General features: G+C 36.7%; 1 protein-coding gene across 1 annotated transcript; it reads left to right on the top strand.

The window, feature by feature from the left end:
• The first annotated feature begins 665 nt into the window (after positions 1-665).
• Positions 666-4,121, top strand: LOC146157210 (serum amyloid P-component-like). Its single transcript, XM_083388124.1, has 5 exons — positions 666-866; positions 1,144-1,204; positions 1,369-1,652; positions 3,323-3,501; positions 3,956-4,121. Exons 1-5 carry the CDS (start codon positions 669-671, stop codon positions 4,119-4,121), a joined length of 888 nt encoding a protein of 295 aa, XP_083244250.1. The 5' UTR covers positions 666-668.
• Positions 4,122-14,144: the final 10,023 nt, after the last annotated feature.

Here is a 14,144-nt window from a genome sequence, read left to right as displayed (position 1 = left end):
TGGAGCTGCTTTTTTTACACACTGTCGGTGAGAGTTCGATTATAGCTACAAGCTGCTTGCTAGTAAAATTGCGTGTCATAAAACAGCATTCGAACTTTACACAAAAAACAGGAATACAACTTGCACCACGACAGTGTGCAAAAATGAAAGACTGCATGTCTCAGAAAGTTGGCTTACAACGATTATACCACCATTGTCTCATAGAAATCGGTAATTACTGGCAAATAAGATGTCACATTAATGGTCCATTAAAAGTTTGTGATGTTCCCTTGTATACCTTTTCATACTGGTGCATACCATGCATATTTTGGTGCACACCGGTTAAAGAGCACTGTTTTAGACGAATCATATATAAAATCATAGGCGCTCAAAAACCATAAACGAATGTTATCAATCGGATTTTATTTTTTACTGACTGATTGAAATCGTAGCGTCATTCCACGACAAAATTAAAAACGGAAACGATTGTGTTGTACACAATGCGATGTTGAACTGAATTGCACCAGTTAGTTCATGTTAACAAGGTTTAATACAGCGCTAGTAAAAAAAAGGTTTGCAAACGTTCACTGTTAGCGGATACGGCAAGTAAAATTTAAACTGGTAGCGAATGTCAAAGCAGCTATAGCAACCAATATTTGATAGGGGAGCATAAGATATAGTTTTCAGCCATGGGTGAACGCAAAAAACAAGAAGCAAGGAGCTCGACAGAAGGAAAAGTGGATGAGAAACCCAGTAGTTTCTTGTCAAAGTGTTCAAAACGTTTTACAGCCTGCAAACGTCCGATACGAGGTTGCTGTGTGTTCATTATTGTGGCCATTGTGCTCTGTTCGATTGGAGTTGTGGCAGCATTGATTGTTCGAAGGGAGGTGAGTGTACTTTTTACACTTTTCATTTGTACATTCTGTGTTAGCCACACTCTTATTTTATTAAAGTTTTTACTGTGTGTATAGCATCACAGCCGTAGTACAACGTTTTTTATCAGAAAATCACTTCTTGTACTACACAGATAGAATTATTAGGAAATTAGATTTACAAATTAAGTGTTTTGCAAAAGCATATTTTTAAAGTGTTACCTGGTTTTAATCCTTTATAGGCAAAACATTTTGTTGAAAGTGTATTACGTTAATTATTCTTTCTCAACAGATATTTTCGCCACCAAGGTCGGAAGACAAGAAAGACCAAATCAGCGAAAAGCCAACAAAAAGTCAGTAAACTAGCATTGTTGTTAATTGTATAGCTTAGTTATATGGGCTCAAGGTTTCGCCAAACTTTCGCGTAGTTCGCCAACATGATTTTAAAGTACAGTACAATATAAGAAGAAACGAGCAAAATTTAGTTTAGCATAATATCTTTCATCATGGCTCCTAGGGACCTCATGGTGTTGGCCGAGCAGCTACAGTTTCCCGAGGCGTAACAACACCAGTGATTACGCGCGATACAAAGGCGTCGTTCCCATGCTCCTTAGCGGCACCGCGTGTATGTGGTTGTACGCCAGCGATGTGTCACACGACTTCGGTTTCTTCAGCTACGCAATCAGCGAGGAACAGGACAACCACTTCCTTCTCTTCTACGACCACGTGAACAAGGTCATTGAATTCGACTTTGCCGGGGACAAAACGACTGCTTCCGTACAACTGGCTGTCAACTCAGGGGTGAGTAAATTTGCTATTTTACCGAATGTTACGAATTAAAAGATATGCGGTAAGAATGCCAACGACAACATAGAGTTAGGTTACGTTTTAAACTTTTGAAAAGATCGCTCTTTGAAGTTGAAAATGAATATAGCGTTATTTAAAACGTTCTAAATAATAACCTAATTCTGTACGGGCTAAATTATTCCGACTATACGACTACGTCTTACTACAACCTCCTACAAATATTCTCCGAAACATCTTTAATTGTTTTCCATATAGTCTATATATTGACACATCTACCACGTCAAACTAAAACTTACGACAAGTATATTCTCCTAAAATATTTTATCATGGAAGCATCATATTTTCCAAAATTGCTTGGGTGCTCTGCGATATAACGTACAGTATACAATTTCGATAACACAGTGATTCATTTTTTGTTTGCCTGTTATGCATCTGTAGTGATACCGTTGTTCCTTGCGCTGTTACAAAGATTTAAGCCCTACGTGTTAGATTGGCGTAAATTTTGTGCTCCATAGAAACGACTCCTCTTGATTCGCAAACGAAGCACGTTAACCCTTTAACTCAGTGGTTCTCAACCCTTTTGTACCCGTGGCCCCTTTTTGATGATTTCATATAGTCGCGGACCCCTTAGATTTTTCTGGTGTAATAACTGGTTTTAGTTTGTTTTAATAATTCAGTATTTCTGCGCTGGGCACCATATGTTGAGTAAAGTAACAGAAAATACCAAATTGCTTTATTATGAACAGTTTATTTTAATGTCATTTCTGCTGCTGCATCTACGAAGCAAATCTTGAAATGCGTGGTTGCGTTTTTGACACTGCTAGGCGCATGTCATCTTTGCGAACGATAGCACAAAGTTAAACCAACATCCAGTACATGTGAACTGTTGCAATGCTGCCTTTTATTTTACAATCTATTTGTGTTACATCACAATGGAAGTGTTACGTCATATTCAAAACGATTGAATTTGCAATGTGATTTTATCACTTAGACTACCAAGAATTTGATTAAGCACGTATCACAGCTTTAATTAATTTAATAAAGCTATATTTTGAAACTTTTGCGGACCCCCTAAAAACGTTTTGCGGGCCCCTAGGGGACCGTGGACCCCCGGTTGCGAACCACTGCTTTAACTGCTAAATTAATTTTGGCTAAACCTCAAGTTTTGATCGGGTGACGCTCCATGACTTCTCCTGCAATAGTCTTCATTTAAGGTTTTCTCAAAGTAAGATGTCAGCATTTTGGAGCAGTTTAAAGGCCAATGACGGAAACCAAAGCAATAAATCAAAACGGTCGCTATTCGCAAAGCAATAACCGACGTCCTGTTTCGTTTATAGCAGGGGTTCTTAAACTGGGGTCCGTGTACTAGTTTTAGGGGGTCAATAAAAGCCCAATTAAAATATTAGTGTATATTTTAGGTAATATATTTATCAAAGAAAACAGTTTAATTAAAAATAAAACGGTTTTGCACTGAATGCATTAAGACTCCATTTGACTTTCACATTTGTAGATCGAAATAAGCAGATTTATGAAGTCTTTTCATATTGGGACGTAAATTTATGACGTCATTTTTGAATTTTTTTGCCTACCGGTGTGATCCACGCAAAGCCAAAAAATTTCTAGGGATCCGCGGTAAGAAAAGTTTAAGAACCCCTGGTTTATAGGTTCACATCTGCGCTTGGTTTAACGCCCACGCCCAGTCGTTTGGATTGTACATAAATGGCCGGAGGAGCAATGCACCAGTGATCATCGACGCAGATGCGCTGATCGGAGGCGGTAGCTTGATTCTGGCTCAGGACCAAGATAACGTCGGAGGCGGCTTCGACCCGGCGCAAGCTATGACGTACGTCTCGTGATCTTGTCAAAATGTGTGTTTGGGACCGATTTAAGGTTCAAAACACTCTTGTTTTGAACTCCGTGACAACGTTAGAAATTATCAATATTTGTGTGTACATAAATACCTTACTAAACGATAACTCAAAGTTTTAAAACCCTAGTGAACCACAGGTCGACACTTTTCGCGAAGGCAAATACACTCTACACTGTCATCGTCAGTTCCTATAAGTAAAGTAAAATACGTATACAAAGCGAAGTAAGTGGGGCAGTGATCGACAAGCAGAAATCTGCTGCCACTGGTTTTTGATTCCATAAAGATACACCCTTTTATGCAACAAAAGCTGTGTCGTAATTTTCCAATCAACCCAACCTATGAATAGCCAGTTTTCGGTTTAATAACAAATATAGTGTTTAGGCTTTATTCAGATGGGGCATTACGAATTTTATTTTGTTGTTAACAGAGGAACGGTCGAGAATGCTATGATGTGGCCTCGGGTGCTGAATAGACATGAAATCATGAACATTTTACAGGATTGTGTATGTCCGCCTGGTAAGGTAGTCGCAATGACATCGGACAAGATGGAGTTGTTTGGAGAAGCTGTCTACCGTGCACCAGACAGCTGCTAGATTTTGACATAAACAAACACAATAGTGCACACAACATTGACATTTGTAAAATTCCATTCAGTCTGAAATTTTTTTGTGTTTTATTAGTATTAAACGATCGAACCACTTTCGCTCTGCTTGTATTTGTATGCTTAACATGTGCCGTGGAAATATTTATATTAAGCAATGCTATGTTTTTCTAAACTTTTAAGCATGTTCGTCGAGTATTGTATTTTCGTTTTATATTTAAGGTCGGTATAATACTTATACTATAGGTAAATTATAATTAAAGTGTTACAATAAATCACAATTTTAACCTTTTCAAATTGAAATGCTTTACTTACTATATGCCTAACTTATATAAAAAAACAAGCATAAAACTAGACGAGGCTGTGTTTGTTGTATATTTTGTTGGGGAGGTATATTTTAAGGGTTCACCATTTTTAAGGGTTCACCATACAAAGACGCAGGTTTTTTTTAAGGTTTGGTTTGGGTGACCGCTTAAAAGACCGCAAGTGTTTCATTTGAATACCAAAAAATAGCCATATTTGCTTTAACGAATTATAAATAGCCATATTAATTACAGCGACCAAACAGCCTGCCCAACACGGCCGCCAGACAAGTTTGCTGGACAATCAAAAAATAAGTGTGCTTGTTGGCTTCTGCTTGTTATGTTTCCACACGTAAAAACTGATCATTATGTGCCATAAATCAGAAATAAACATTGACGAGTATCGAAGGTGCACTTCTTTTGTGAATAACACCGTTTCGGTCCCCAAAAACACCTTAAAAAAACACTGCACAGGCGCACTCGAATAGCAATCAGAAATAGAGATAGAGACAAACAAAGAGAAGGGGAGAGAAAAAGAGAGAATGAGCAAGAGAAAAAAAATACGCAAAGAGAACAAGCCGGACCACGAGTGAGAATAATAAATAAACAGAGAGAAGAGTAGAGATGGAGAAAGAGAAAGAGCACACAATACATAAACACAAACAATCAAGCACGCACACACAAGAACAAACAAATAATAGCTCAAACACGTACTTACACACGAACACACACAAACACACACATTTTACTGGTCGGACACTGGTCCAGCAGGTGGATTCCCCATGTCGGTTTGACTGAACTCTCCGACAAAGGCGCGAATAACTTTCGTGATTAAAATCGTTCCGCCCTTGAACACGGTCTCCGTCAACTCCTCAACGACGTAATTTCCGTTCTTTCTGAAGTATTTAATGAAGAGTAGCTCCACTTTCGACATAATTGTGTCACTGGAAAATTGTAAAGAACAAACTGTTAAAACTTGAAAATACCCCTGACTTGCAATCCAGGCGTTGAAACGCTTGTACAAATACTACTTCCTGCGGTGCACAGCTATTTCGCAGATTATTACGGAAATCACAAGGTCACACGTAAATTGAAGGCAAACAATTTAAAAATTATTTTTAAAATGTAAGTAGTGCTGGACAAATATCAGTTATTTAAAGCTTGAGAAATATCGAAACCTTTAAAAAAGTTTAAAATTAATAATTAGGAGCTTTGGAGCCAACCTCAGAGCACGGTTTCAAACTTATTGAAAATCAGTGGCTTATTTTTAAAACTTACGATGACAGCATTATTTCAAATGTTTTACCCGAATAAAATGTAGGCCTGAGTGTGTTTTTTAAGATTTGTAAGATTGGCGACCCAGCGCTGCGAAATGTTCCAGAGCTGTAGTCTGGGTACGAAAAATTCCACGGTCGCAATGCGCCCATGGCCAATCGTTCGTTGACAAATAAGTACTAGCCTAGATATATAGGCTGGTTCACGCCAGTGATTAAAATAGAAACATTTTCTACCGGAAGAATTAAACCATTCTTACCGGAACGCATGGAAATGTTCAGCAATGACCTCAAAAAATAATGTTATGAAGGGACGTTTAAAACAAGATAACTATAAAGAACCTGAGGTTATCGTACAATGTAGCGCACGAATATCTAACAGAAATCTTGATTTAATACAATTAAGGATGTGGCGGGATAGCCTGGTGAAAAAGAGTCATAATGGCCTGGTAAAAACAGAAACACTTTTTCATTTGATCCTGCGTATACGTGCAAAAAAATATTTTAAAGAAGCTCCGGCAACAATTCTTTTACCGTACCCACAACCAACACCAGGCAGTACGAAGGGAGGTATTTAGACAAACCTGCAGTTGTAAAAAGGTGCGTAAGACGTTTATAATTTTGGGCTAGATTGTAACAAATCTAAACAACGTTTTACTTTATTTTATATTGGAGTCGTCCAGTTTTGATGCAAACTTAGACATAAAACTGGGATTAAAAATATAATTACCTTGTAAGTTGGAGGACGTGCGTTGAACTTCTTAAAACACCCTAAAAACAGCAAAATTATCTGAAAAAACAAGTATATTTCAACAGTTAGTCTTTTGCAATAGCAACATAAACAAAAGTAGGCTCAATCCAACACTTATATAGCTTCTTGTGTAATTTAAAGATAAGTAAAAACTTGAAATAAACAAATAACGACTTAAAAAAAACTGTAATAAACCGGCAAGTACATGAAAGCGAATTTTCGCTAAGAACCAGATAGTTTTATGCAGGAACAAAATAATGGTAACATTTAGTTTTGTCTTGTTTTTCGCCCTGTTTGTACAGTCGTTTTACGTTTTGACACAAAAACGCTTAATGTTTAGATTTTTCGTGACAAAAATGCTTGCGACAAAATCGCCAAACAAGCACATGTAATTGTAGATTCAAACTTAACACAGATCAGTTGGTAACACTACGTCAGCATTTTTTAGTAAACTACAAGAAGTTGCAAAAACAAAAAAAACATGGGTAAATCTGAAAAGCTAAAAACATGGGTTACTTAAAAAAATCTAAAAACATAGGTAACCGCGAATACCGCTACGCTTCTTCTTTACTTTACTAGATTTGTTATATATGCTGAACACAGTAGTGAGTTGCCTACATTATTGCGAATCCATAACGCTTTTAAAGCTGCTAAGTTCATTGACCTGATTCAACCAAAAACATTGTGCTGCGATCCAAATCAGGTCCGAAAATATAAACGGTAACCAAAAAATGCTTCTTTGTCCAACGGCATTTTTATTCTCTTAGTCAAAACAAAGATTTGGAATTCAAACTCTTTGGTTGGAACGCAATTTTCACAGTCTGAAAAGCAAATTATATGCTAAAAGGCATTAAAATTAGCGCACATATATTTACCATTCACTGTCTTATTAGAATAATTTGCGATTTACTGAAATTGTTTGTGATTATTCAAATGTTAAAAATACAGCCATTTTAAGAGAAATATCGGTACATCTTAAACATTTAGCTTGATGTTGTAGTTGTATATCTCCATCGTCGTTTCGTCGCCTTTACTGGCGTTCTGCTTTTCTTCAGCGCGACACCTTTCTTCTTCTTCGTGCTTCTTTGTCGTTGCGCAGTTTGTTGGATCGCAAGACGCGCAAGTCGTGTTTTCGCTTTAACCCGGACTCTACTGCTAATAGTAGAACTAATGCAACGAACCCAGGTAGAAACTCGGTCGTTAAATTCATATTTATTTCCCTTTGCGCTTGCGAAATCATCAGAAAGTTCAGGATAGGCCACAAAACGATCACACACAGTTTGAATGCGAAGCTTGTTTTTGAAATCAAGAAAGAGTCAAAGATGTTGGCACAGTAGTCTACCCGGTTTCTACACAAAAGGCTATTTGTCAAATACAACTAACTCGTGGCACGATTTCAAATATTATGCTCACCTACTATTTGAAGACCCGGAAGAATGTGGAGCAATCAGCGTCAGTTACATTTCAAACGCCTAAGTAAAACAAGCAATTTAACAAGCAAGGCCTCATTATGACGCCACACGCATAATCATAAACTTACCAAGAGATTAGGCAAATGTAGTCAAGAAAGAGCGATATTTACACTCTCTAAAGCAGAGATGTCCAACCTTTTAGCAGAATGGGCCGCATTGCCACTTTAAAAATATCGATAGGCCGCAAAACCTCTCATATTAAAGGGGTGACGTCACAATTTACGTCATATCGTGACGTCATAAAACAAGTTAACTTATAAACACCCGCTCCTCTAGAGTAAACTCGTGCGCAAATATGCAAGAAATCTCGACCTTTTTTTTAATATGGCGAAGCGCGAAAAATTAATTTTACATGTTTGGGCTGATATATTTCCTTAAAACGGTCCGCAAAAACACACATTTAGAAAAACACCCATCTTGCTTAGCAATGATAGGTGCACAAAGTGTTCGATGGATGTTGAAAATTGAAATGCAACATTAGACTCGATTATAGTCTCATAAAAAATACAAGATTAGGCCTATATCAAATACTACGCGTTTTATACGTTTTGATGATAGTCGGAACAATTGTTTTTAATAAAGGCTACTGAAAGTGAGGATAAGTGGTGGGCCGCACGTAAATATCAGACGGGCCGCAGTTTGGACATCCTGCTCTAAAGGTTCACAAGAAAAGACACTGCAAAACAAGAGCAGTGTAAATACTACATGAAAGACGTTATCATATACACAAAGCCGTAATGCTGGGCGAACCGACTAGTTGTGTGGCCCAAATGTGGGCCGCAGAGCCGTTTTTAGTGGGCCGCGAGTTACTTTAGAATAGATGAGGGTTATCATGTAGTTGTGGGCCGCGTGATAGCCGTACATTCATTGCACTGCATTTTAAAAGTTGTTGTGCTTAGGATTTTTTTTATATTGTTTCAGCGTGGTTCCTGCCCGCGTGCCAAATGTCGCTCTGAGACTCTAAGAATGCCTGTTAAACTATATTTTCTTTAACTATGTAAACGCACAATGCTTCGCGCCTATTTTCTGCGTTTTATATGTTTTACATTATGATATGGCAGTGTCGTCGGTATCAAGGTACTACCGTGCAATATTTCACCTTTTCTTTGTGTCAACAGCCTAACGCTGTGTAAACTTCAGCCTCCCTGCAAAATGCAATTTCTACCAATTTTTTTTAATATTTTTTATTCAACCTTATATAGTCTGGCTATTTTATCATGAGTAAAATTTATCCAAATTTCAAAAAAAGATTAAGGAAGTGTATTCCTTATGTGTTTCGTGCAAACTTTTTTGACTTCGGGTGCCGCTATCAGCTGTGAAGATGATACAGTGTTAATCTTAAATTAACATTAGTATAGGTACAAGGTGTAAACCAGGGTTCTCAACCTTTTTTGTACACCATGTCCCCCTTTGAAAATTTTAAGAAATCCATGGTCCCCTATTTTTTCAAACTTTTCACAATATTAATAAACGTCATTTTAAATCATAAAACTAGTTTATACAGCAACCGGTAGTTAGAATAATTAAATGATATAAATACAACATACAATAAACATGATTGAACATTAATTATAGTTATTACATATTCAGTTAATGTGATGGTTGAGCATGTTTTTGCTCTGACAATGTCTTTATTGCTGGTTTGGTGGTGGAAAGAGCCAGTCCCTAGGGGGCCATGGCCTACAGGTTGGGAACCCCTGGTGTAAACGATTCGCAAACTAAAACCAAATAGACGCAATTTTTTGGACTTGAGTTGCATGATATCACACCGCCTGGTTCGAGAACAACACGTTTTTTTCGCGACACGCGCAATTAAACTGAATTTAAGCTTAATATTTTTGCACTAGTTCGTTCGAGAACAACAAGTGTTAAGAATAATTGTTTTATAACATAATTTTGTGACGTGAATCTAATGCCTTCAACCCAAAACAAATATCCTGAATCCGCCACTGTTTTCGTGGTGGTTTTACGTAGTGGGCCTTCAATAGCTCTGAAAAGAGTACTTTGGGCCGCGACAAAATTTGCCGACCACTGACCTACTTGAACACAATAGCTATGACGAACAATGCGTATGCGTGGTAAGTATCCGGCAAGGAAGGCTTTAAACTCAATGCAGCAAAAACTGGTGCGCAAACAATAAATGACATCGCTACGGAAGGAAATCGTCGGCAATATACAGCCGGAAATTGGTGTTCGACATTTTCCTCCGATTCGAATGACACCTGAAGCAATGATTCAGAGAAATATACACAGGCGGGTGTAATATACCGTCCTCCATTTTAAACACAAAACATGACAGACTCTTCTGTGTAAGAGTCCAACATATCTAAAAATAGGCGCATATTTAATTTTTTGGTCGTTTTCAATTCTACTTAAAAACAGAGAGTTGTAGGACCCCTAAAAACATTTTAGTTCGGGTGGACCAGTGTTGGAACGAAGTTCCAAGTCTAGTCGCAGTCAAGTCATCTCCAAGTCAAATCACTGATATCGAAATAAGAAGGTAAACCTTTAAAATTTGTAAACTCGGCCCATTTGAAGTAATAAATCAACTTAACAATAAAAAAACAAATATGTAGAAATCTGAACGTTAATGTGCAACAATTGAGATAAATAACTCAATTTTTTAACAAAGTGTTGAATAAAAACACTCAATTTCAACCCAAGTCATTCGACTCAAAAATCAAAGTAATTTTATCACAACGATTCAAGTTCAATTAGTTCATCTGGAAACAGTGATTTAAGTGCAATTAACATAAGTCATTGACGTGCGTCATTACAACACTGTGCTTATCTAAGCTTCTTCTGTGTTTGCCAGCAATATATTGTGAATTCTTAGTGTACAACAAAATATTTATAAGGTAAGGGTTTTTTAAGTATCTGTACATTCTTATCATTTTGCATAATATGTACGAACAAAATTGTTGACACACAACAAAACACAATTTAAAAGTTCGGTTTTTCTGAACCACTAACACTATTAAACGTTTTTAAACCTTATCCACTGACACCACTAAGTTGGTAAAATACAATAATAATGCGGAGCCTGTTTCACATGATTACATAAGCCACTTTATCATACTGTTCCCGACTAAATGAATTACAGAGCCAAATAAGAACAAGCTTCAAAACGGTGGTTCCCAAACTCAATTATAGATTTGAGGATACATTTTTTCCCAAGAGTTTGTATTTCGAGTAAAGCCCGTTTTCAATTTTTTGTTGCTTTTCTGGACGAGCCGATTTTTATGTTTTTTAATTTTATTGCTTAGTGCTTTTATAGTCTGTCGCACATTTCAAATACAGTTCAGTGCATTTATTAACTGAAAATATTTTTGTTTTATAGAAGTCATCAATCTCCTTCATATCTAGAAACTCAAACAACATAAATCTGGTATTAATTTGGCGCAAAAAATAATTCGTCAAGGTAATTGGTAATACACTAAACTTGCAAATTAGCGTAGCGTTGCAACGCTCTTTAAAATGCATATGTGTGCTAAAACATACATTTAGGAATTTGGTAATCTTACCTACTAAGTTCTCAACCTTTAGCGAAAACATCTGTTTTTAATTTACTGTACTGTCGATGATAAACGTCGTTTTCATTAAACTAAAATGCAAGTATGATAGATGGTGGACAATAACAGGTAACTACGATTAAAAATTACCTAAAACTTCATTAAATTACACAAATTTAAATTTTATTTCTACTGTTGAGACTTTGTGCAGGGTGTTTTGCCATTTTAGTGGTCAACTACCGAATACTAAACTTTAAGAAGCGTTTAGATTTCTGTTTTACGATTCTTCGCAAAAGTATTAAAATATTTTAGGTTACACGAAATCATAGAAAGTGGTGTTCTTACAACGCCAACGCGTGGCAGTAATGCCTTATGTTGTTTCTTTTTGGTTGTTTTTTTAGGGAGTTTATTCAGGAGCGCGCATTTACAATACTTTGTCAGAACAACTCTACAATAGTCATTTGCAAGCAAATAAGTAATACATGGTTGTGTTCTATACTGCTGATAAATGTACAAATCCTGTGTTGGAAACTTAACAAATTAAAAAAATAAAATAAAAGTGTGTTTTCCTTGTTTCAGCGAACAAGCTAAACTCACCGTGCTTTTACTGTAAATTGAGCTTTCGCAACATAAAAATTAAGTTAACTTATAGAGCAATTCCCGCCAGGCCGGTGCGCGCCAATAACCCCTTATATATTAAGCTGTTCGGTTGTTTTCCATCTAAACTATATGGCAGAGCGTTCATGAGGAATATAACTGGTTTAATTTTTTTAATTTCAGTGTGTTTCTTTTTAAATGATTTTTTGCTAAATTAAAACAATGTTAAATAGCAGCACTGTTGTAGGCACACGCGTGCATAACTATTATATTCGCCGCCTGCAGGAAAAATCTTTGTTTCGTAAGGCCGGATGCAAGGAGGCGCGCGAAAAAAGGGGCAAAGACAGGCTTCTCGTCACTTCCTTTGCCGCGAAGACAAAAAAAAGCTTCATACTTGTGTCGCGAACCTATATATAGTCGCTATCCAGAACAAATAGCCATAGGTGGTATTGATTTGAACAGTCAGCTAGAGGTGGTGTGTATGGGAGACTTGGCTACTCATTTTATGTTCAGACGCATTTCAACTAAGCAGTTTTAAAATTTATTTTTCTTTACTAGGCTTTCAAATGTTTAGCTCAGTGTTTTCCAACGTGGGCGGTTTTGCCCCCTATGGACGTTAAAGATCTACAAGGGGGTTATGAACCCTTTCTTTTCTTGCGCTAAACCCATATTAAAGGCGTTTAAAAATATAACATATGACGAAATATTATCGTAAAATGTACTGTTTAAGCTCGAATCGGAGTAGCTAATAAGAAAGAGACCAAGCGCGTTATTTCCTCCTTAACGTAACTTGTTAACTGCTACGAGCTACACATATCAAGGCACTTCCACTTATATGCAAGGTGTAGGTAGGCCTACTGTGCATTTTAGTTTTATTGTGACAAAACAAAATCAGACAGATAAAACGAGCAACTGTGTATGGTTTTTAGCGAAATGGGTTGGCGTAATCTCGTTGGTCTGCGACAACAGAGTGGGGTCTAATGTTATTATTGGTAGCTTTGGCTGAAATTACCTCAAAAAGGGACAAAAAAATCATTAAAATAGGTAAAGTGCTTGCATTGACAAAAATGGTTGCAAATACTATCAGGCTATAGTTATTCAAAAAAACAAAAAATACGAGGGTGGCTTATGACATTATAATATTTCTGTTAAAGTTATCATTTTTTAATTTAAAATAACATAATATCCCAAAACATTTAGTGCAAGTTATACAACCTGAGTATACTTAAGTTGCTAAATTAGGTCTATTAGTCTTTATTTGCCTCTAGGAATTTAATCTTTATTCTTTTAAATGTAGTTAATAACCCGTAATCATTATCAACATTAAATTACAGGCCTTGCTCTCTATAAACAAATCTATTTTTGAAAATTTAGAATCAATATGACTAAAATTTCTCCTCTGTTCTAATGTTATTTGGCCTTTTGCTAGCATATGTTTCAGTTCGCTTTAGTTATTTAAATGTGTTTCATAGTGTATTTGCCTAAACGTTAAAATACTTGTCGATTTAAACTAGTTTTTTTTTTTATACGCAAATTCTTTACGCCCTATTAGAAATTCGCTGAACCTATTAAAACTTGATTTATTAAGTTACTTGTTTGATAACGTGATTTCCCAACGTCATATTTTAAAGTTGTTATGCTGCCTCCCAATCTAGCATCTTAAATCCATCCCCGGGTTTGTTGTAACATGGGGGGGGCGCTTAAAGGATCGGTCGAGCCAAAGAGGCGCTAATAAAACGAAAGGTTGGGAAACACTGGTTTATCTCATGGCGTAGAGCACTTAAACTACATTATCGCCTTTTTTGAAATGTTTGGTTTCGAAATTCAGGTACAAAACGAGAAGTTTAGGTGTCTAAAAGATTTCACTGCCTGTGCAACAAACAGTATCACCGATGCCCGATATTATCGGGTCGGGCGATATCGTATGACAAGTAATGGTTTTGTTATTCGTTCGATACCAAGTTGGTATCGGTTCCAAATCGATACATTTAATTGTGTGTTCAAGCGATGCTTTTCGATTGTTTTACAAAATATTTTGCACAAAATAGCATATTGACATTTAAAGGTAACTATACGGATCCCAGCGCCATAAAGTCGACAAGCTTCG

The sequence above is a fragment of the Ascidiella aspersa genome, chromosome 4 (assembly GCF_963924565.1).
Source record: "Ascidiella aspersa chromosome 4, kaAscAspe10.2, whole genome shotgun sequence".
In the NCBI taxonomy this organism is placed as follows: Eukaryota; Metazoa; Chordata; class Ascidiacea; order Phlebobranchia; family Ascidiidae; genus Ascidiella; species Ascidiella aspersa.
This window is presented reverse-complemented; position numbering and strand designations above follow the sequence as displayed.

Bases quoted from the DNA above. Each gene is read 5' to 3' on its own strand.
- LOC146157210 (XM_083388124.1), top strand. From the start codon at position 669: ATGGGTGAACGCAAAAAACAAGAAGCAAGGAGCTCGACAGAAGGAAAA. The intron at 867-1,143 runs GTGAGTGTACTT...CTTTCTCAACAG, and splicing joins CATTGATTGTTCGAAGGGAG to ATATTTTCGCCACCAAGGTC. The intron at 3,502-3,955 runs GTACGTCTCGTG...TGTTGTTAACAG, and splicing joins GACCCGGCGCAAGCTATGAC to AGGAACGGTCGAGAATGCTA.